Here is a 24,350-nt window from a genome sequence, read left to right as displayed (position 1 = left end):
AAAGCCCAAATACCTGTTGTTGGTAGACATGGTCACATGACTCTGCACTGGAACATCTTTGAATACTTCATTTCCAATAGTTGTTTGTAATGTGTAAGGCAGCATTTCAGCATCAGATTTAACTCCAAGAGAGTTTCCTTTGCTTCTTAATAGTGTTGAATTAGGTTTTTTGCTGACAGAAAAATCTGAAGAAAATCCTGGTTGTCTGAGGGTTGCTTTTGGTTTTCCTACGAAGTCAGGCATACATAATGGAATGAATTAGCTTCCCAAAACCCTGGTTTCATTACGTCACTCCCTTGCCCAGATGTTTTCTGTTGGTCTCTATGCTCAGAACAGTTTGTAAGAATATGAGGGGGTGGCCATCAAAGGGTCGGTCAGCAGGGGGAGAGCAGATTGGTGTGTATTTAGCAGATGAGCTTCTTCAAAATGTGGCTTCATCTGCTGGGCAAGCCTGTTACTTTTCCTCCACTCACCAACTAACCTGGCAGCAGTCACCTCACCTTCTCACAAATGCAGCACGCGCAGCAGTCTCTCAGTCCTCCCACTGCTTCCCACCAATCTGAATTCTTCCAATCGTTAGGGGTCTGGTTGCGAGTCTCCCTAACTTAGTTTCAAGTCTCCCCCTTGCCATGACGCTCTCCACTGCAGTTCTCACAAGGATCGCTCTTTTGCCTAAAATGCTCGTCGTGGTATTCAGCATCTACTCTTCTATACTATCATTAGACTATTTCTTGAGAACTTAGTTTTAGAAATGATTATTTTATAAGCTCCGTGAGATAAATGATCAGTAAATACAGGCTGAGTTGCCTATATCTTTATGTACTATATAATTCATATTTTTCTGAAAATAGAGGATTTATAGTAAAAGATACAATTTCCTAAATAAGGTATTAACTCAGAGGTTCTTGGTTCATCCAACATTCTATATGAGGCTTTCCCCTCAAATAAAGAGCAAAACCACACTTTGCCATAGTAAGTTATACTGAGTTACTTCACTTAATAAGTCATTCTTATCATGTTCACTTAAATTCAAATGGAAGCACTAGCTTCAGGATTTCTCCCTTGACATTTGAATGTTAACAAGTATATATGTTTATCATGAATACAAGCAATATTTTCATATGGCAATGTATTCATAAACAGGCTTTACAATTTTAGCATGCAAAAAGATCTTACCATCTAGAAAAAATGGCATGGTTTTCTTTACTCTCATCTGACAATTAACTTGCCGACCAGTTTTCCTTTTAGAACTCCTCTGTCGAGCCACAAGCTGAGCAATTCTTGCAGTTTCTGTGCAGGCCACAGCATAGCAGGTTATCTAATTATGAAAGGCAAGGGAGAGGAGAAACATTTCTCAGATTCACTGGTAACCAGAGGCTGACTTTTCAAAGTGTATCTTTGTGAGTTTACATGTCCCAAATCAAGCTGTATGCAAATATTCATGTCTCTCTCTTTCATAATGTTAGAGCTAAATTATATTTTCTGCAAGAGAAACCAAGCATAGTCCAGCACACTAAATAATCATTTTTCCTTAAACTGAAAAGTTCACTTATTTCTTAAACATGTTTCCATTAAGCATCTAAAATGTGCTAGGTATATAGGCTTAACAAATGAACCAAAAAGAAACCCGTGATTTGTATATATTATCTCATATACTCTGTGAGATTTATTTTATTCCCATTTTATACATGGGAAAACAGAGGATCAGGAAAGTTAAGCAAACTCCTCAAGCCACGCAGTGAGGCTATCTCTCTGAATTCAAAGTACATACTTGTAACTGCTATTTGTACTACCTCCAAGAGACCACTAAATTCTAGTCTTGCCAGTGAAATGGATTACCTGAGTGACTTGGGGCAAATCAGTTTACTTCAAAACCCCCAGTGCTATCAGCTACAAAACAGGGAATAGCTTAGATCTGGGGTTTTCAAACTGTTCAGTGGAGTCATAGGATTCCATGGAGGTGCCTCATAGGTGTGAGGGCAAGTCAGGGCAAGCAAAGGCCCTGGAGCCTCTGGCATCTACTTTAAATACAGTAGCTCAGCTTTTTATATTAAAAAAAAAATAGGATATACAGGATATTTGAAAAAGGATTTGAAAACAGAATGTAGACTGCTGAGGTTAGATGATCTCTAGAGCCCCATCTAGTGGTAATGTCTTTAATTTTAAGTTGAAATCAAGACAGGAAAGCAAGGAGGCTTTACACCACAGCCAAAACATGCTCATAATCTTTGGTCCAGTATTTCTATTCCTGAAAATATAAGAATACAATTCAAAAGAAGAAAAATTACCTACACGAATATGTGCATTAGGGGTTATTTTAATAGTCAAAACCTGGAAACATTAAAAATGTCCCAAAAAGAATAAAGAGTTGAGTAATTTATAGCACAGTAACTATATGAAGCACTACTAAATTATTAATTCATTCAGACATTTGATCATTTATACATTCAACACATATTTATTAAGCACCAAAAGTCAGGGGCAACAAAACAAAACAAAACAAAAAACCAATCCCTTATCCATAAGGAACTTATGAAGGAAAGAGAGGCAAAGAGACTGAACAGAAAACATTATGTCAAGTGTTATATTGAATGTATTATAAGAGGCCAAGCAGACAGAAAGGAGGGCTCAAATCTTTCTGGGAGAACCAGGGACATTGAAGACAGTTTTACCATTAATAGAATATTTGATTAATTCATGCCTTCTCCTTATATAAAATGTATTAGATTAGGCGAACCTCTGCTGCGTGCTGAGCTGTTTGGTCACTTTAGTCATGTCCAGCTCTCTGTGACCCCATGGACTGTAGCCTCTCAAGCTCCTCTGTCCATGGGATTCTCCAGGCAACAATACTAGAGTGGGTCTCCATGCCTTCCTCCAGGGGATCTTCCCAACCCAGGGATCAAATCCAGGTCTCCTCCATTGCAGGTGGATTCTTTACCATCTGAGCCACCTGGGAAGGCCACGCTCCTACCCCTGGGCCCCTTTTCTCCTCTACCAATGCCTCTCTGACCCACCCCCTCACCAGAGGAACAACTATTCTAATTTTTTGTGAGAAATACCCCAGACCTGTCCTACATATTTACATATGAAACATATTCCCTAAATATACTGATTTGGGGGGGGGGCACCTTTCTGTCTTGGGTGGTAGTCTGTCCAATCTTTCATTCTGTATATTGGGCAGACAACAAGAATCAAAACTACTGAGTCATAGGGGATATTTAACAAAAAATTTTACTTGCTACCACTCAATTGCCCACATTATATATAAAACATGATTCCAGAGGAACTAGAAAATTTAAGATTGTAGGATAATCACTATTACTAAAGTAAAGGTGATGACAGGCTAGGGACGGAAGGGACTAAAGACAGGGAGAACAGGAGGGAAGGCCCTGTAATAACCAGAAGTGCTGAATGATCAAGCAGAGGCTTGACTAGGATCAAGACAATAGGAACAGATAGGGGTCAGGTCAGATGATCAGAATTTTAAAGTATTTATTGGATTCGGTAATCAGGAGGTCACTAGTGACCTAGGCTAAACAGCTGTGGCAGGCCTATAATGAGTGGTATGATATTTAGGCAGTTAAGGTCTCTAATACAGTTATTTTGTATGGACACTGAGGCTGAGTAAACTTCAAATTTTTTAACTGAATATGGTTAAAATCCAATTTTTATAACAAAGAATTTGAGGGTAAAACGAAAGACATGAGACTCTAGGCTGTGCTTTGGATGCAATTCTCTATCACTACTAACCTTGGCTTCCCCGATAGCTCAGTTGGTAAAGAATTCGCCTGCAATGCAGGAGACCCCGGTTCAATTCCTGAGTCGGGAAGATCTGCTGGAGAAGGGATAGGCTACCCACTCCAATATTCTGGCCTGGAGAATTCTATGGACTGTATAGTCCACGGGGGTCGCGAAGAGTTGGACATGAGTCTTTCACTTCATTTCCCTTCACTTCTTCACTAACCTTGGCTAGTGCTTTTCACTTTGATTTCTATCCTAATTATGAGACTAGAAGTACTGGACAGGCAATTAAGAACTGGCTTGCCTCTTCTGAAACACAGTTACCTTCTTACCTCTCCAGACCTACTAGTCTCTGTCCTGACAACTGCTGGCACACTTCTCAGATAGGCTTCTAGTGTAGGATAGCCCAATTGCTTGAAAGGAATCCAGTCTCCAGTTAGGGATCTGTACTCTCCTTGGAGCCGGGGTAATGCTATTCCATTCTTATGAGATTGCAGAACAGCCCGAAGCATTTTTGAAACCAGATCTGCTTCCAGCATCTTCACCTATGAGAACATGGTAAAAGGTTACTATAACGATGCATTAGGCTGTGAATTCAAATATATTTTCAGAGTTTTCACTTGTTTGTGTATTTCATAAACTGCTACTGAATACTTTATGTGCTGTTACAATACAGGGAAATAACTCTTATGGTAGAGAAAAGCATGGAATACTATGAGAAAACAAGGGAAGTCAGAAAGGCATAAAGACTAGCCTGGGAAAAGGAACATATCAGGGAATGTTTCCCAGATGAGAGGAGGTCTGATGGAGTTCTAAAGGACAAGGTACAATCAGTCAGGCAAGGAAGAAAAGGATGTGTGGAAGTTGGGGTCAGGGATGGGGAAAGGTATCCACCACAAGAAGAGGGAAGAGAAAATTCAAAAGGCACAGAGGTGAGAGAGAAGTACATGGTTGGTTCTGGGAACTCTAGGCAGTTGAGTGGTGGGACATGAATGAATAAAGACTTTAAGCTAAGGATTGAAAGATGGAAATGCGAGAAGTGAGAAGAGGCAGACCCAGAAGAGACTACTTACTATATTATGTTAGTATGTTTGCATTTTTGCCAAAATTAATGTGAGACCCTTGGAGGGATTTTAAATAGCAGAATAAAATGATCAACTCTGCATTTTAAGATCACTCATTAGTATCAGGGCAAATAAACTAGAAAGACAAAGATAAATGAGTTGTATGAATTGAAGATATGGAAGATCAGAAAATAGGGCCTTGGAATACTGATACAAAAAATCAGTATCAGAGCTAATCAGGAAGTGGGATCAACAGGAATTGATTAACTGTTTGAATTACAAGGGAAGCCTCCAAATTTCTAGCTTAGAAGCATGGTGGATAGTAATGGGAAGAGACAAGTTTGCAGGAGAGGGAGGGAGTGAAATCATTTTGGACATATGGCAGTTGGGATGCCTTTGGGGCAGCCATGTAGTTATATTCACTAGGAACTCAGGTTGGAAGTCTGAGCTGCTTATAGATTTGTTGGTCTTCAGCATATATGTGGTATTTGGTATTCAAGGAGTCAGAAAAATAAGGTTAAGGATGGACTCCTGTGGAAGGCTGTCATTTAAGAGATGGGTAGAGAAGGGAGTATCCATAAAAGGCCTTGAGAGGGGGCAGTCCCAAGATGGCAGAGGAATAGGATGGGGAGACCACTTTCTCCACCACAGATTCATCAAAAGATCACTTGAATGCTGAGCAACTTCCACAAAACAACTTCTGAACGCTGGTGGAGGACACCAGGCATCCAGAAAGGCAACCTATTCTCTCTGAAAGGAGGTAGGACAAAATATAAAAGATAAAAAGAGAGACAAAAGAGTTAGGGACCGAAACCCATCATGGGGAGGGAGTCGTGAAGGAGGAGAAATTTCCAAACAGCAGGAAACCAGTGGGTCTGTGGGGAGTTTTGGAATCTCAGAGGGAAACATAACTGGGAGGGGAAAAAAAAAAAAACAACCCACAGAATACGTGCCTAACCACAACTCCCAGTGGAGAAGTAGCCCAGATGCTCACGTCTGTGCTGGATAGGGCAGCACGGGCTGCATGCTTAGGGTAAGGACAGGGCCTGAATGCCCTGAGGACAATCTGAGGGAGCTAACGTGAGATAGCAACCCAAACTGTGGGACAGCCAGAGAGAGAGAAAAAAAAGAGAGAGAACTTTCCCACAAAAGGCTCTAACCTAAATTGAGCCAACAGCAAAGGAGAGCTAGCCAGCTGGGTACAGGGCCCCCCTACCGCCCCCCGCCCGAGGCAGAGAGGCAGGTGTGTGACAACCAGAGCCGGAAGGCAAGGGGCAGTCTCAGCCCCAGGGACCGGCATCCTCCACCAAACTGTGAGCAGGCTCCCAGCTGCTAACCACATCTTCCTGGGATCCTAGACGGTTGACATCTGCCAGGAGGGTCGCAGCCCGAGATCAGCTCCCCAGAGGAGACACACGGCACACCTGAGACAATGCTCTTGGGGCTTGCCCAGGAAACCAAGCGGCCGGGACCAGGGTGGTGATCAAGACACATGGCCCACCTGGGACAGTATGCTCGCCAAGCACCTGGCCATCTGAGCTGCTTGGACCTGGGAAGGGCACAAAACGCACGCCCAGCTGAGTCTGTGCCCTTGCGGAGTAGCCGAGAACCTGAACCTGAGCAGCTTACACCTGGGAAGTGCAGGAAATGCAGGGCCCACTTTGGACAGTACCCCTGCAAAGCAACCTGGAGCCTGAGCAGGGTAGACCCAGAAAAGCACATGCAGCCCTGAGCTGGGGCAAACCCAGTGTGGTCCGGACGCTGCGAGCACTCCCCACACGCGCCACTGACATTTGTTTGCAGGGTCCCTCCCCACAGCACGACTGAACAAGTGAGCCTAAGTAAGTGACCACCTTCACCCCCTTGTGTCAGGGCGGAAATTAGACACTGAAGAGACCTGCAAGCAGAGGAAGGCAAAATAAACAAAGACGGCGGAAAAGCCCTGGGAGTGACAGGTGAACAGATTAAAACCCTGTAGTTAACATTGACTAAGCATTGGAAGAGGCCTATAGACCTTGAGAAGTACAAGCTGAAACAAGGAACTATCTGAAGCTGGACTGACCCCACACTGCCCACAACAGCTCCAGAGAAATTCCTAAATATATTTTTACTATTACCATTTAAAAATTTTTTTAAGTTCTTTATTACTCCTTTTATTTTCATTTTTATAACCTACTATTACCTTGCCAAAAAAAGACCCTATTTTTAAGGCAAACTTCATACGTATTTTTTATAATTTTTGTGACTGATTTTGTTTTGTATTTCTAATATTGTATTTTTGAAGAGTCTAACCTCTACTCTAGATTTCTAAACTTTGCTTTTTGGTATTTGTTATCAATTTTGTACCTTTAAGAATCTAATTTTCAGTATCTATTTTCACTTAGGGGTGTGATTACTGGCTTGATTGCTCTCTCCCCTTCTGACTCTCCATTTTCTCCCCCAGGTCACTTCTATCTCCTCCCTCCCCCTTCTCTTCTCTGCTTAGCTCTGTGAACCTCTCTGGGTGTTCTGGGCTGTGGAGAACACTTAGGGAACTGATTGCTGGCTAGAGTGCTCTCCCCCCTTCTGACTCCCCCTCTTCTCCTCCTGGTTACTCTATCTTCCTCCTCCCTCTTCTCTTCTCCATGTAACTCGGTGAACCTCTCTGGGTGTCCCTCACTGTGGAGAATTTTTTCACCATTAACCTAGATGTTTTATCATCTGTGCTGTATGGATGGAGAAGTCTTGAGGCTCCTGTAAGAATAAGATCGAAAGCCAGAGGCAGGAGGCTTAAATCCAAAACTTGAGAACACCAGAGAACTCCTCATTCCAGAGAACATTAATAGACAAGAGCTCATCCAAAGGCCTCCATTCCCACACTGAAACCAAGCTCCACCCAAGAGCCAACAAGCTCCAGAGCAAGACGGACCATGCTGATTATCCAGCAAAGCAGGAACACATGCCTGGGCATTAAAACACAGGCTGCCCAAAGCCATGCCAAACCCATAGACACCCCAAAACTCACTACTAGACACTTCATTGCACTTCAGAGACAAGAGATCCAGCTCCACCCAAGAGCCGACAAGCTCCAGAGCAAGACGGACCACGCTGATTCTCCAGCAAAGCAGGAACACAGCCCTGAGCATTAAAACACAGGCTGCCCAAAGCCATGCCAAACCCACAGACACACAAGAACTCATTACTGGACACTTCACTGCACTTCAGAGAGAAGAGACCCAGCTCCACCCACCAGAACACAGATGCAAGCTCCCCTAACCAGGAAACCTTGACAAGCCACTAGTCCAACCCCACCCACGGAAGCAAGTTCCATAATAAAGAGGAACCACAAACTTCCAGCCCTACAGAAAGGCCACCCCAAACACAGCAATCTAAACAAAATGAAAAGGCAGAGAAATGCTCCCCAGGTAAGGGAACATGATAAATGCCCACCAAACTAAACAAAAGAGGAAGACACAGGGAGTCTACCTGACAAAAGAATTCAGAATAATGACATTAAAGACGATCCAAAATCTTGAAAAGAAAATGGAGTTACAGATAAATAAGACTAGAGACAAGGATTGAGAAGATGCAAGAAATGTTCAACAAGGACCTAGAAGAAATAAAAAAGTCAATCAATAATGAATAATGCAATAAATGAGATCAAAAATACTCTGGAGGGAACCAACAGGTGAATAACTGAGACAGAAGATAGGATAAGTGAGGTGGAAGATAGAATGGTGGAAATGAATGAAGCAGAGAGGAAAAAAGAATTAAAGGAACTGAGGACAACCTCAGAGACCTCTGGGACAGTGTTAAATGCCCTAACATTTGAATCATAGGAGTCCCAGGAGAAGAAGACAAAAAGAAAGGGTATGAGAAAATACTTGAGGAGATAACAGTTGAAAACTTCCCTAAAATGGAGAAGGAAATAGCCACCCAAGTCCAAGAAACCCAGAAAGTCCCAAATAGGATAAATTCAAGGTGAAATACCCCAAGGCACATATTAATCAAATTAACGAAGATCAAACACAAAAAGCACATATTAAAAGCAGCAAAGGAAAAGCAACAAATAACACACAAGGGGATCTCCACAAGGATAACAGCTGATCTTTCAATAGAAACTCTTCAGGCCAGAAGGGAACGGCAGGACACACGTAAAGTGATGAAAGAGAAAAACCTGCAACCCAGATTACTATATCCAGCAAGGATCTCATTCAAATACGAAGGAGAAATCAAAAGCTTTACAGACAAGCAAAAGTTGACAAAATTCAGCACCACCAAACCAGCTCTCCAACAAATGCTAAAGGATCTTCTCTAGACAGGAAACACAGAAAAGGTTTATAAACTTGAACCCAAAACAACAAAGTAAATGGCAACAGGATCATACTTATCAATAATTACCTTAATGCCGGGCGGCCATGGCCATTCCCGGCATCCCCTATGAGCGACGGCTTCTCATCATGGCGGACCCTAGAGATAAGGTGCTTCAGGACTACCGCAAGAAACTGCTGGAGCACAAAGAGACTGACGGCCGTCTCAAGGAGTTAAGGGAACAATTAAAAGAACTTACCAAGCAGTATGAAAAATCTGAAAATGATCTGAAGGCTCTACAAAGTGTTGGGCAGATTGTGGGTGAAGTACTTAAGCAGTTAACTGAAGAAAAATTCATTGTTAAAGCTACAAATGGACCGAGATATGTTGTGGGTTGTCGTCGACAGCTTGACAAAAGTAAGCTGAAGCCAGGAACAAGAGTTGCTTTGGATATGACTACACTAACTATCATGAGATATTTGCCAAGAGAAGTGGATCCGTTGGTTTACAACATGTCTCATGAGGACCCTGGGAATGTTTCTTATTCTGAGATTGGAGGACTCTCAGAACAGATTCAGGAATTAAGAGAGGTAATAGAATTACCTCTTACAAACCCAGAATTATTCCAGCGTGTAGGAATAATACCTCCAAAAGGCTGTTTGTTATATGGACCACCAGGTACAGGAAAAACACTCTAGGCATGAGCTGTGGCTAGCCAGCTGGATTGCAATTTCTTAAAGGTTGTATCTAGTTCTATAGTAGACAAGTACATTGGTGAAAGTGCTCGTTTGATCAGAGAAATGTTTAATTATGCCAGGGACCATCAGCCACGCATCATTTTTATGGATGAAATAGATGCTATTGGTGGTTGTCGGTTTTCTGAGGGTACTTCAGCCGATAGAGAGATTCAGAGAACTTTAATGGAGCTACTGAATCAAATGGATGGATTTGATACTCTGCATAGAGTTAAAATGATCATGGCTACCAACAGACCAGATACACTGGATCCTGCTTTGCTTCGTCCAGGCAGATTAGATAGAAAAGTACATATTGATTTACCAAATGAACAAGCAAGGTTAGATATATTGAAAATCCATGCAGGTCCCGTTACAAAGCATGGTGAAATAGATTATGAAGCAATTGTGAAGCTTTCAGACGGCTTTAACGGAGCAGACCTAAGAAATGTTTGCACTGAAGCAGGTTGTTTGCAATTCGTGCTGATCATAATTTTGAAGTACAGGAAGACTTCATGAAAGCAGTCAGGAAAGTGGCTGGTTCTAAGAAGCTAGAGTCTAACTTGGACTACAAACCTGTGTAATTTACTATAAGGTTTTTGATGGCTGCATGACATCTCTTGGCTTAAAGGAAAATAATGTATGTATTGGCAATGATCTCATAGTAGCATATGAATAAAAATGTGTATGAATAACGTTGTAAAAATTAGTAATTCAGTAATTCTGCTTTTAAGAAGTACAGAGGAAATTTGTATGTTTGTTAATGTTGCATTTATTGCAGCAGAAGTCAGAAGAGTATGTTGAAGCTTTTTGTATTTGCTGTATGAGTATTTTGTAAAACCTTGAAAATGGTTTGAGATAGTAGTACCAGGGAGCATTTCTTATGACTTATTTTATATCACTTGTTTTCTTCATCCTAAAAAGTTTAATAAAATCGGTTTAATTAAAAAAAAAATCCTTCAAGCTAGACTTCAACAGTATGAGAACCAAGAACTTCCAGATGTACAAGCTGGATTTAGAAAAAGCAGTGGAACAAGAGATCAAATTGCCAACATCCATCCACTGGATCATAGAAAAAGCAAGAGAGTTCCAGAAAAACATCTACTTCGTGCTTCACTGACTACGCTGAAGCCTTTGTGTGAATCACAACAAAATGTGGAAAAAACTCTTAAAGAAATGGGACTACCAGACCACCCTACCTGCCTCCTGAGAAACCTGTAGCTAGGTCAAGAAGCAACAGTTAGAACCGGACATGAAACAATGGACTGGTTCCAAATTGGGAAAGGAGTATGTCAAGGCTGTATATTATCACCCTGCTTATTTAACTTTAATGCAGAGTACATCATTCGAAATGCCAGGCTGGATGAATTACAAGCTGGAATCAAGACTGCGGGGAGAAATATCAGTGACCTGATATCCAGATGACACCACCCTTATGGCAGAAAGCGAAGAAGAACTAAAGACACTCCTGCTGAAAGTGAAAGAGGAGGGTGAAAAAGTTGGCTTAAAACTCAACATTCAAAAAACTGAGATCATGGCATCCGGTCCCATCACTTCATGGCATATAGATGGGGAAACAATGGAAACAGTGACAGACTTTATTTTCTTGGGCTCCAAAATCACTGCAGATGAAATCACTGCAGCCATGAAATTAAAAGACACTTGTTCCTTGTAAGAAAAGCTATGACAAACCTAGTCAGCATATTAAAAAGCAGAGACATTACTTTGCCGACAAAGGTCTATCTAGTCAAAGCTATGGTTTTTCCAGTAGTCATGTATGGATCTGAGAGTTGGATCATAAAGAAGGCTGAGCACAGAAGAAATGATGCTTTCAAACTGTGATGTTGGAGAAGACTCTTGAGAGTCCCTTGGACTGCAAGGAGATCAAACCAGTCAATCAATCCTAAAGGAAATCAACCCTGAATATTCATTGGAAGGACTGATGTTGAAGCTGAAACTCCAATACTTTGGCCACCTGATATGAAGAGCTGACTCACTGGAAAAGACCCTGATGCTGGGAAAGACTGAGGGAAGGAGAAGGGGATGACAGAGGATGAGATGGTTGCATAGCATCACTGACTGAATGGACATGAATTTGAGCAAACTCCAGGAGATGGTGAAGGACAGGGAAGCCTGGCATGCTGCAGTCCACCAGATCACAAAGAGTCAGACATTGACTGAGCGACTGAACACCACCACCACCTATAGACCTATAAACCAAAAGTGGTGACTTTTACTTTACATAAAGTAGATCTCAATAAACCCGAAAAAAAGTTCCTTCAAGCTGTGCCCTTTTTGCAGTCAACTTTCTCCCCATCACACATATATTGTCCTGGCTCCAACCTGTCCAGTGATCTGCTGTCAGTACAGATTAGGACTGAGAAGGCAATGGCAACCCACTCCAGTGCTCTCGCCTGGAAAATCCCATGGACAGAGGAGCCTGGTAGGCTGCAGTCCATGGGGTCTCGAAGAGTCGGACACGACTGAGTGGCTTCACTTTCACTTTTCACTTTCATGCATTGGAGAAGGAAATGGCAACCCACTCCAGTGCTCTTGCCTGGAGAATCCCAGGGACGATGGAGCCTGGTGGGCTGCCGTCTATGGGGTCGCACAGAGTCGGACATGACTGAAGTGACTTAGCAGCAGTAGCAGTGTTCTTGAATATCATCCATGTTACTACAGTTACCAGGAGTTTGTTGCTTTTTATTGCTGAGTAGTATTCCACTGTATGGATATACCACCATTTGTTCATCCATGTTGATAGACATGTGGGTTGTTTCCACTTATGGAGTATTAGAAGTTCAGCTGCTTGCACTGTATACAACAGCTAGGACATGGAAGCAACCTAGATGTCCATCAGCAGATGAATGGATAAGAAAGCTGTGGTACATAAACACAGTGGAATATTACTCAGCTATTAAAAAGAACACATTTGACGTGGATGAAACTGGAGCCTACTACACAGAGTGAAGTAAGTCAGAAAGAAAAACACCAATACAGTATACTAATGCATATATATGGAATTTAGAAAGATGGTAATGATGACCCTATATACAAGACAACAAGAGACACAGATATAAAGAACAGACTTTTGGACTCTGTGGGAGAAGGCGAGGGTGGGATGATTTGAGAGAATAGCATTGAAACATGTGTATTACCATATGTGAAATAGATGACCAGTCCAAGTTTGATGCATGAAACAGGGCACTCAAAACCGGTGCACTGGGACAACCCAGAGGGATGGGACGGGGAGGGAGGTGGGAGGGGGGTTCGGGATGGGGGACACATGTACACCTATGGCTGATTCATGTCAATGTATGGCAAAAACCACCACAATATTGTAGAGTAATGAGCCTCCAATTAAAATAAATAAATAATTTTTTAAAAAGGTCAGGTGCTTTCCACTATGCAAAACAGTACAGAGTTTCTTCAGAAAACTAAAAGTAGAGTTATCATATGATCCAGCAATCCCATTCCTGGGCATACACTGGGACAAACTATAATTTAAAAAGATACTTACACCCTATGTTCATAGCAGCACGATTCACAATAGCCAAGACATGGAAATAACCTTAATATCCATAGACAGATGAACAGATAAAGAAGATGTGCTACGTATATACAATAGTAAATTGCTCAGTCATAAAAATGAATGAAATAATGCCATTTGCAGCAATATGGGTACAAGTAGAGATTATCATACTAAGTGAAGTCAGTCAGAAAGAGAAAGATAAATATCATATGATATCACTTATATGTGGAATCTAAAATATAGCACAAATGAACACATCTATGAGACAGAAACAGACTCACAGACATACAGAACGGTCTTACGGTTGCGAAGGGGGAGAGAGGTGAGAGAGGAGTGAACTGGGAGCTTGGGGTTAGTTTTAACAGATGCAAACTATTACATTCAGAATGTATAAATAATAACGTCCTGCTGTATAACACAGGGAACTACCTGCGATCTCCTGAGATAAACCATAATGAGAAAGGATACATTAAAAAGAAGAATGTATATATGTGTATAACTGAGTCACTCTGCTGTGCGGCAAAAACAACCCAGAACAACGCTGTGAATCCACCACAGTTCAGTACGAGAGTAAATAAAGCTGCTCTGCAAAGCTATTTTTCTTATTCTTGTGTAAACTCTATTTTCTGAAAATTTAATATCCATAATAACTACACAAGGAACGTACTATCCTCATTCTGCAGATGAGAAAACCAAATTCAGAGATGTTAAGTAATCAACATATTACAGGATATGTGGAAGCCAGGATTTTAGTCCTGGTCTATTTTATCATTTTACCCTGACTGGTACTGAAAAACAGAACTTATGCTTGCCGAGGAGGAGAAGGGTGGGACTACACCGAAGCCTGTGACTACGCGGAACGTAACAAACCTGTCTCCTGAGAACCGGGTCAAGAAGTCACAGTTAGAAGCCTGCAGGGAAAAGCTGACTGGCTCAGGGCTGAGAAAGGAGTTCAACAGGGCTGCTGACTGTCCCGCTGTGTGTTTAACTTACACGCAGAGCACGTCACGTGAACCACTGCGCTGGATGAGTGACAAGCTGGAATCAAGACTGCCAGGATAAATACCAACAACCTCAGATATTTGGATGATGCCACTGTAAAGGCAAAAAAGATCTTCACGACCCAGATAATCACGATGGTGTGATCACTCATCTAGAGCCAGACATCCTGGAATGTGCAGTCAAGTGGGCCTTAGGAAGCATCACTACAAACAAAGCTAGAGGAGCTGATGGAATTCTAGTTGAGCTATTTCAAATCCTGAAAGATGATGCTGTGAAAGTGCTGCACTCAATATGCCAGCAAATTTGGAAAACTCAGCAGTGGCCACAAGACTGGAAAAGCTCAGTTTTCATTCCAATCCCAAAGAAAGGCAATGCCAGAGAATGTTCAAACTACTGCACAATTGCACTCATCTCATACGCTAGCAAAGTAATGCTCAAAATTCTCCAAGCCAGGCTTCAGCAATACGTGAACTGTGAACTTCCAGATGCTCAAGCTGGTTTTAGAAAAGGCAGAGGAACCAGAGATCAAATTGCCAACATTCACTGGATCATCGAAAAACAAGAGAGTTCTAGAAAGACATCTATTTCTGCTTTATTGACTATGTCAAAGCCTTTGACTGTGTGGATCACAATAAACTGTGGAAAATTCTGAAAGAGATGGGAATACCAGACCACCTGACCTGCCTCTTGAGAAACCTGTATGCAGGTCAGGAAGCAACACTTAGAACTGGACATGGAACAACAGACTGGTTCCAAATAGGAAAAGGAGTATGTCAAGGGTGCTTAATTAACTTATATGCTGAGTACATCATGAGAAACGCTGGGCTGGAAGAAGCACAAGCTGGAATCTAGATTGCTGGGAGAAATATCAATACCCTCAGATATGCAGATGACACCACCCTTATGGCAGAAAGTGAAGAAGAAATAAAGAGCCTCTTGATTAAAGTGAAACAGGAGAGTTAAAAAGTTGGCTTAAAGCTCAACATTCAGAAAACTAAGATCATGGCATCCAGTCCCATTACTTCATGGCAAATAGACGGGGAAATAGTAGAAACAGTGGCTGACTTTTATTTTTTTGGGCTCCAAAATCACTGCAGATGGTGACTGCAGCCATGAAATTAAAAGACGCTTACTCCTTGGAAGGAAAGTTATGACCAACCCAGACAGCATATTAAGAAGCAGGGACATTACTTTGTCAACAAAGATGAGTCTAGTCAAGGCTATGGTTTTTCCAGTAGTCACGTATGGATGTGAGAGTTGGACTATAAAGAAAGGTGAGTGCAGAAGAATTGATGCTTTTGACCTGTGGTGTTGGAGAACACTCTTGAAGAGTCCCTTGGACTGCAAGGAGATCCAACCAGTCCATCCTAAAGGAAATCAGTCCTGGGTGTTCACTGAAAGGACTGATGTTGAAGCTGAAACTCCCATATTTTGGCCACCTGATGCGAAGAGCTGACTCATTTGAAAAGACCCTGATGTTGGGAAAGATTGAAGGCAGGAGGAGAAGGGGACGACAGAGGATGAGATGGTTGGATGGCATCACTGACTCAAAGGACATGAGTTTGGGTAAACTCCAGGAGTTGGTGATGGACAGGGAGGCCTGATGTGCTGCGGTTCATGGGGTCGCAAAGAGTCAGACACGACTGAGTGACTGAACTGAATGGCAAAAAGTGAAGAGGAACTAAGAGACTCTTGATGAGGGTGAAGGAGGAGAGTGAAAAAGCCAGTCCCATCATTTCCTGCAAATAAAAAGGGAAAAGGTGGAATAAGTGGCAGATTTCCTCTTCCTGAGCTCTAAAACCACTGCGGATGCTGACTGCAGCCATGGAATTAGAAGATTGTTTCTTGGCAGGAAAAGTTATGACGAACCTAGACAGTGTGTTAAAAACCACTGTGGACTTTGTGGACAAAGGTCCATATAGTCAAATGTATGGTCTTTCCAGTAGTCATGTACGGATATGAGAGCTAGATAATAAAGAAGGCAGTGTTAGAGTGTTAGTCACTCAGTCATGTCTGACTCTTTGCAACCTCATGGACTGTAGCTTGTCAGGTTCCCCTGTCCATGGAATTTTCCAGGCAAGAATACTGGAGTGGGTTGCCATTTCCTTCTCCAAAGAATTGATGCTTTTGAACTATGGTGCTGGATTAGACATTTGAGAGTCCCCTGGAAAGCAAGGAGATTAAACCAGTCAATCTTAAACAATATCAACACTGAATACTCTGGAAGGACTGATACTGAGGCTGAAGTGCCAATACTTTGGCAACCTAATGTGAACAGCTGACTCATCGGAAAAGAACCTGATGCTGGGAAAGACTGAGGGAAGGAGGAGAAGGGGATGACAGAGGATGAGATGGTTGGATGACATCACCAATTCAATGGCCATGAACTTGGGCAAACTCCGGGAGATGGTGAGGGACAGGGAAGCTTGCCATGCTGCAGTCCATGGGGGGTGAAGAGTAGGACAAGATTTGGGGACTGAGTAACAACTTTCTGACTTGAATGTAAGCTCATGGAAGCAGGGATTTGGATGGGTTTTGTTCACTGCTGAATCCCTAGTGCCCAGCCCACAACCAGAGCTCAGTAAATCCTGAGTGAGTGAATGAAAAATTCTCTATCTAGCTAACACCACTCCTTTTCTCTCCTACTCACTAAAATAATAGCATATTGTATGCAGGCAGTTAAAGGAATAATCCTCAATTTAATTTTAAAAAAATATTTTCAAATTTTAATGGCTGTTAAACTGATTGAGACAGTTAATTATGTCAAATTATGATTGAGATCCATCACATAGATTATTTCTGGGCCTTTCCACTCTGACTCCAAGTTCTCAATGAGCAGGCTCAGGTCTGGGCCATAGAGTTACTGCAAGAAGTTCACACACCTCGATGTGTAAGCATGTACTGCTTGAACACTGGTAAATGTCTCATACTAACATGTATTCCTATTTCTCAAACAATATGCAGACATGGTTGAGATTCAAAAACACAACTTTGTGAATGAATTAAAAATACATTCAATTCATTCAGTTCAAAAGCTATGAATTTTCAATAGCTTTTTGTAGTTATATATTTTGTCAACCAGTGGATATTAGAAGTACAACTACTTGTGTGTGAAGTTTCACAAAGTTTTTTTAAACATTAAAAAAAGCGCCTGACACTTGAGGAGACTGGGAAGCAACACTTGACCACATGACTAAAATGAAAAGCATTTCTCTCCCTCCCCTTTTTTAAGCATGCTATTTTCATGGAATACTATAATTCTCCATTAGTAAACAATGTTTTGGAGGGAAGAGCAGTCCATTGGACTATATGACTGAGGATTTCAAAGCTGGTGAGAAGCGTAATAAAACCTGGAAGGGTGAATGTGGTTGTGTATCTTGTTTAGATGGACGTCTTACTCTCGGGTCTGTGTTCTCATGTCTGTCCAGTTTGCAATTTCTACATTAGCAATATCAGTTCAGGCACTGAACAAAAACAATGTTACAACTAAAGCTTAAAAAACCTAATGTTATTTTCTAATCTACTATACAGCTGTAGAATGCTCTAAGTTTTGTTAATTCCTTGGTTATCATGGCATTTTCTCAGCTTTCCTGAAGATGGTAGTTATTCTCAAGAACTTTTATAAAAAGTATACACAGAAGAGTACTTTCCTCTAGCTATAAAAATCAAGTTTACTATCTTGGATGTCATCCATTAGAAGCGTAGAAGAAAGCTTACCATGGGAATTTCATCTCAGTGCAGAGCCTCAACGGCAATCCTTCCAAAGTGGTTCCCCGACTGCTTAAGCTGCCATTTTGTTCTTTCAATCTTCCTCCTTATTTCTACTCTCTAAAAGTGTTGTGATTAGAGTTTAAGAGAATTCAATTTACTTTGAGAATGTTATGCAAGCCCTGATGATGGTAAGTTAGGCTAGGCTGGGAGAAGTAAGGTTGGTCATCTTTTAAAATTCTTAAAGGGTTTCCCTGGATAATAAAGGGGCTGCTTGAGCTGAGTAAGAATCCCCTGCTTAAGAAGAGTAAAGTGGAGGTGAATCTGGGGAATTATTTAATCGGGATACTTTAATCTCAGAAACTGACCAAGGTCAGCTAGCAAAGACCTCAGTCAAGGAGAAAGAAACCAGCCACAATGATCACAACAGACTGCACTTGACTTTCATGGCCTTCCTCTCACCCTTTCTCCTCCTTTCCTTGCCTCTCTTTCTGAATGATAAGTGTCAAAAATAGAGTTATATGTGCTTAGCACAATACTTGGCATTCAGCGGTTATACTTTCCTAGAAGCCTGGTATGGATGGGAAGCTACCTATGAATATGTGCATTACATGGCTAAGAGTGCAAAGATGCAGGCATTGGCCTACTGGAGACATTTTTAGTACAGCATCAAATCTGAAACACTGCAACTTTCCCAGTTTTTCTTACTTGCCTCATTAACATACTTGACCAGGCAAGCTTAGTAAAACCACCAGATCTCCCCTAAGATTTCTCACCTAACTTGTACGCAGAAGTCACTTGACTGCTATGTCAATACAATGTCCCTGGACCATTGTACGGCAGCACAGGACGGTGGCCTGACCTCAGAGTGGGGAGCTGAGAGAAGCGTGGAATGCTTGTGGGCACCTTCTCACCATCTCCAAACTGCTTAGTTTAAAAATTAGGAAACTGAGGTACAAGGTGATTATTCCAGGACTCACATATTTTTATGGCCAGAACCACAACAAGAATCCAGGTCTGGCTCCCAAACGTAGGGCTTGTTTTCAGACAGCTGCTCCAAATGTACAGCATTGGCTTCTGAAAGTAAATCTGACTTGGAGAACATGGAGAGCAACCCTGAGGCGTATTTAGTGACTAGCTGTTAAAGCGGCATGAAATGGGGATCTGTCACATTCTGATTTAAGGGTGTGGCACTCAAATCCAAAATACTTTCCAACTGCTGTAAAAATTCAATTCTTTTACACTATTACTTTTCTATTCTGCTACACAATTAATCACGAGTACCCCAAAATGCCAACAATGTGCACCACGTGGGGCAGGGGGCAGGGGAAAGTAATGACCACCTTTTGGAAAGCAAGGTTTAAACAATGTAAACAGCCTAAAATAACTTTCACTTTCAATATTACATTGTGTAAATTCACAGTTTTTCTAATACACCCGAAAATGGCCCCTGGAGAGTCTTATTCTGCAGAAGCAGGTTTTGGTGTCCTCTGGACACCTGCCTTTACCATTAGCTCATCCTCCCTGGCTCAGTCATTTCACATCTGATCCGCTTTCCGTACCTTCGGTTTCCTCACTCCTGCTGCCCAGAGACCTTTGGTCAAGCTGGTCATGCTCCCATCTATGCTTTCTCCTCTCAGTTTCTCTTTTCTCAACTATTTCCAACCATACTATTTGATTCATTTTCCTTGTTGCATTTTTTTGTGTCATAAATTTGAGTAAAAGAGTGGCACTCAACCTTTAAATAAATCTAAAGAATTATTAGGGTAAACTGAAATCACCAAACAATCTCTCATATCTTCTTTAGTCAGCTACTCAATTTTTTGGTGTCTCCTTAGGGCACATCCTTCTGGTAAATGGTTGCCCTTCTCATGAAGATACTATTTTAGCAATGAGTCAGGCCCCTAAAATCCAGAATGTGTGTGCTGAAAAGACTTTAGGCATCATCTAGTCTATCCCAAACCCCTCATTATGCATCAATAAACTGAGCCTAAAAGAAGGAAGGTTTTTGTCTAAGACCCTTTGGAGGCAGTTTCTCATCCGGCAACAGTTTACATGTTATCTTTTATTTCCAATTACAGTCTATTTGTTACCACCTGAGTTACTCCTTTACCAACTCTTTTTTTTTTTTTTTTTTGAAGATGGTAATTAATGCCCTCAGGTGGTGATATACTTCCTTCAGAGGGCAGTTTTCTTTTTTATTACTATAATTTCAACCTCCACATTATACATGCATTACTAATTACATAGTATGAATAAATAACAGCTCTCCATATATCTACATACTGGAGAAAAAGCTCTGAGATCATAAGTGGCTTAGTTAGGAGTTTGGGCCTTAATCCCAGTTCTGCTTCTAATTAGCTATGACCCTTTGAGGAAGTCACTTCAGGTTGTTTTTTTCATATGGAACCTAAGGAGGATGGGCAAGATCCATGGTTCTCAACCTTCCCTGGAGTCCTTCAAGGGCTGAAAGAGGGTCCAAAGATCTAATGAAAATGGGTTTGCTTCCTCTGGACAAAGCTGCAGAGCTAAAATACTGAGTTTGCTTTGGGGTCCCACTGAGTATTTTGTGCCAATCAGAAGCACTAACTGCCGTATATCCTAACACACACCTTTAGCTAAAAAGGACAAATTACTTTTAAGTGGTTTATTTGAAAGATAAAATTTTTAAAAAATTGGCCCAATGAGGAGAGTGAAAAGAACAAAGCTTTTCAAAGCACAAAGGTGGGACTAGAAGGAGGAGAAAGTCGGTTTTGCATAAAGAAAGAAAAATCAGTTCATATAAATATGAAATTAGATTTCACTCCAACCACCAAGGAACTGTCCTTTCTGGATTTATGTGCTGACCCTGGAAGTGTCCAGAAGCAAAGCGCTCACTCTACGTCAAATCTTAGACCTTACAAATAGCAACTGACCAAACACAGAGTAGGCACCCAAGAGTTAAAATACTTACAAACTGTTTTTTTCTTACATTCATATTAAGTCTCCAACTAGATTATACTGCACAGAGAATTTAGAGAGAGAGAATTTAAAGAGAGGTCCTTCAAGGAGTTTAAATCTCTTGGTACAAAATTCAATAGTTCATTCAGCCATGTTCAACCAATACACTTAAAAGGGCATTAGCAGGGATTACATTTCCAATCTACAGGGACTGAAATTCGAAGGCACCACCAACTGCTGCTTCAGAGTCTCACTGTGTTGAACTAGCAGAGAGGCTATAGGCCAGCAAAGGGCGCTGCACAAAAGATGTGGGTTCTAATCCAGCTGGCCCCAGAGCAATTTCCTTCCCCCAGCTGGGACTGTGCATGTAACTGATGCTCCATGAAGGTCAGTTGAGTGGAACTGCAAAAGTCTCTACCATGGGCCATTTTACATTATATAGAGAACTTAAAAATGTGTCCCTGCATGCAAGAAAACTGAAATCCAATTAGGTAAAATATAGGAAGTTTGGTGGGAGGAAAAGAGTTAACACTTCTTGGCTATTATTCTGAGTCAAATGAATTGCAGTAGCTATCTAAGAAAAACCTTGCAGGGTAAGTTAAATATTTCCAACTGATAAAGAGAAAATGGGGCTCAAAGCAAGCGTGTGATTTGTTCAAGAGCATACAGTTAATATGCGGAGAAACCCAGAATCCAACGTGAATCTGCAAAGTCCATGCTATTTGCATTATGCAACACCTCCACATCAAAGCAGCCAGGAGTTGGTCTAAGTTTCACTTCTGTCATTAAATTGTTGTATATCACTTAGGCAGGGCACTTTTCTGCAGTCTTTCCACCTGCAGTCTTTCCTCCCTACCGGCCAGCACCAGGGCTGGCCGGTAGGGAGGGAGGGATAACCCAGATCAGTGGTGTTTTTGTTTCTGTTTTGTAGGGTGGCTTTCAGAACTGGGCCAAGGCTGTTTCGAATAAAGGTATTTCCCTTTCTGGTTCTTTGAAATGGTTTGGGAAGGAGTGGTGTCTGGTTATGTATGGCAACGTACCTACCCCCTCAAGGAAATGGGAGCAGAACAGTTGTGTGGGCTTCAAGCTCCCTCCCATTAAATGAAGGCTGAGAACCTGATCCTGTTGGGGGATTTAGTGAAAGTTAAGAGATACTCACTCATGGATTCACATTTCCCTCCTAACTTGAAGCTCTGTACCCACCCAGGGTTCAGGGTGCTTGCTCACGGTTTGAGAGAAACGGATAACGTTTGTGTCCTGCATTGCTTAAGCGGCCTGCAGGGGCTCGTCTGTAAAGAGGAACTTAAAGAGGACGGTGTAAAAGACGCGAGCTCAAACAGCCAGGGGGCTCGGATATCCCTTCCTCCGGGCGGGCAGCTGAGGCCGGCCGCGCCGGTGCCGGGAACCACTTCCTGGTCAGCACCATCCGCCCCTTGTCCACACCCACCGCGCGGTATTTTCCTCTGCACTGAGCTTCCCGAGCGGCAGAGGTCCGTCCGACTCCGGGGTGAACGCCCAGACGGTCCCGTCACAGATTTAAAACACAACACTCTGGAACTCCAACTCCCCTGGCGCCCAGCCTGCTTTCCTCAAGTGGGGGCCGGGGCAGCCTCTGCGGCTGCAGGGAAGAGGCCCCAGCCCGCTGGAGTCCCATCCGGGCGCCTGTCCCGCCAGGAACACAGGTGTGCCGCGCCCGCCCCAAACCTCGTCAGACCTCGCCTGGCACCTGTCGTTCCCGCAGCCGGCAGGACCTGCGCTCACCTCGTCCCGAGGGCCCGCGGCCCGTCCCAGCGCCTCTGGGCCCGGCTCCCGCCGCCCTCTTCTTCACCGCCACAGCCGCGGCAGCCGCCCACTTTCGGTTTCCCCGCACCGCCTGAGGCGCCGCCGCGGCTTGGGAAATCACCTCAAGACCCCGCCCCGCCCTGCTCGGCCCCGCCCCGCTCCGCCCCGCCCCGCGTGCCGCCGGCCTCGGCTCTGCGCACGCGCGGGCGCCTCGGCCGCGTCAGCCCACGCCGGCGTCCGCGCGTGGGAAGGGAAACCGACGCCGTCCGGCGGTTTCTGCGCGTGCCCACGCACGGGCCGGAGAAAGGAGACGGCGGGGGCGTTTCCTCGCGGACCATGCAAGAACTGACTGGCCGGGAGGGCCTTGGACCCGGCCGATCTTATGAGCCTTTACGCGCGCCGGCTATTGCGTTCACGTGTCATAAGTTTCATTCAAGTCTTGCTCATTCCTTTCTTCAGTTCTAGAGCAGTTACTTTTTATTCTCCTAGACACCCACCTGGCCCGTTCATTTCTTTTAGGTCTTTTCTCAGGCGTCATCCTGGGAGAAGGGTGGCCACACTCTCAAAACTGTCAGTCTCCTCTGACAGTCCCGGTGGGCCTTCTCTGCTTTTTCTCTCCTTGGCACTGTCTAGCACCCTAATACGTGTTTTATTTATCTCTTTACTTCTCAAATTAAAGCTCTGTGAGCCTTGGGATATTCGTTTTGTTCCCTAATCCCTGGCACACAATAGGCTGATTTAAACATTTGTCAAATTCATTCATTCGTTATAAAATTGTTGAACACCTACTATTTATTCACTTGTTTCTTCTGTACATTAATTCTACCAACGATTATTGGGCATATTGGTTTGTGTCCCTTAAACCAACATTGCACATTTCTCTACATTCATTCTATATGCATTTACAGAGGGCCTGCTCTTTATTCAAACAGTATTTTTCACAGCTTTATTGAGGAATAATTGACATAAACTGCACTTGTTTAAACATATATGATATGTTTTGATATATGTATACAGCTGTGAAACTATCACTCCATAAAAATAATGAACATATCCATGACCCCAAAAGAGTTTCCCCATGTATTTTTATAACTGTCAACCGATGTGCCTCACTGTCCTTTGCCCTCCCAAATGCTGGTTTGCTTTCTGTTGCTATAGATTAGTTTGCTTTTTCTAGAATTTTATATGAATGGAATCAGACAATGTGGAAGGGGGTGTCTTTTTCAGGGGGTGGAGTGGGGGCAGCATTCAGCTTCTTTCACTCAGCGTAAGCATGTTAAGATTCATCCATGTTGTTGTGTGCACCAAAAATTCATGTCTTTTTATTGCTGAGTAGTATTCCCTTGTATGGATCTACTAAACATAACATAGTGTTAGTCGTTCAGTTGTGTCTGACTCTTTGTAATATCATGGACAGTAGCCCACCAGGCTCCTCTGTCCATGGAATTCTCCAGACAAGAATACTGGAGTGGGTTGCCATTCCCTTCTCTAGGGGATCTTCCTTTTGACCCAGGGATCAAAACCAGGTCTCCTGCATTGTAGGCAGATTCTTTACCA

General features: G+C 42.7%; 1 protein-coding gene and 1 pseudogene across 2 annotated transcripts in view; one reads left to right on the top strand and one right to left on the bottom strand.

Moving 5' to 3' along the window:
* TDRD7 (tudor domain containing 7) overlaps positions 1 to 22,911 on the bottom strand; it is a 93,138-nt gene extending 70,227 nt beyond the window's left edge. Inside the window, exons 1-4 of one of the 2 annotated variants that reach the window (XM_061132634.1) lie at positions 22,773 to 22,902; positions 4,074 to 4,286; positions 1,177 to 1,318; positions 14 to 227 (exon numbers count right to left, since the gene is read on the bottom strand). In XM_061132634.1, the coding sequence (XP_060988617.1) occupies positions 14 to 227; positions 1,177 to 1,318; positions 4,074 to 4,280 (563 nt within the window). In that variant the 5' untranslated portion in view covers positions 4,281 to 4,286; positions 22,773 to 22,902. Of the gene's footprint in view, positions 1 to 13; positions 228 to 1,176; positions 1,319 to 4,073; positions 4,287 to 22,772 lie in introns of both variants that reach the window. The other variant, XM_061132635.1, reaches the window with a different exon arrangement.
* On the top strand, positions 9,199 to 10,428 carry LOC133048664 (26S proteasome regulatory subunit 10B-like; annotated as a pseudogene).
* Positions 22,912 to 24,350: the final 1,439 nt, after the last annotated feature.

This window comes from Dama dama, chromosome 29 (genome assembly GCF_033118175.1).
Source record: "Dama dama isolate Ldn47 chromosome 29, ASM3311817v1, whole genome shotgun sequence".
NCBI classification, from domain to species: domain Eukaryota; kingdom Metazoa; phylum Chordata; class Mammalia; order Artiodactyla; family Cervidae; genus Dama; species Dama dama.
Note: the sequence above shows the minus strand (reverse complement) of the source record. Positions and strands in the feature narration are given on the sequence as shown.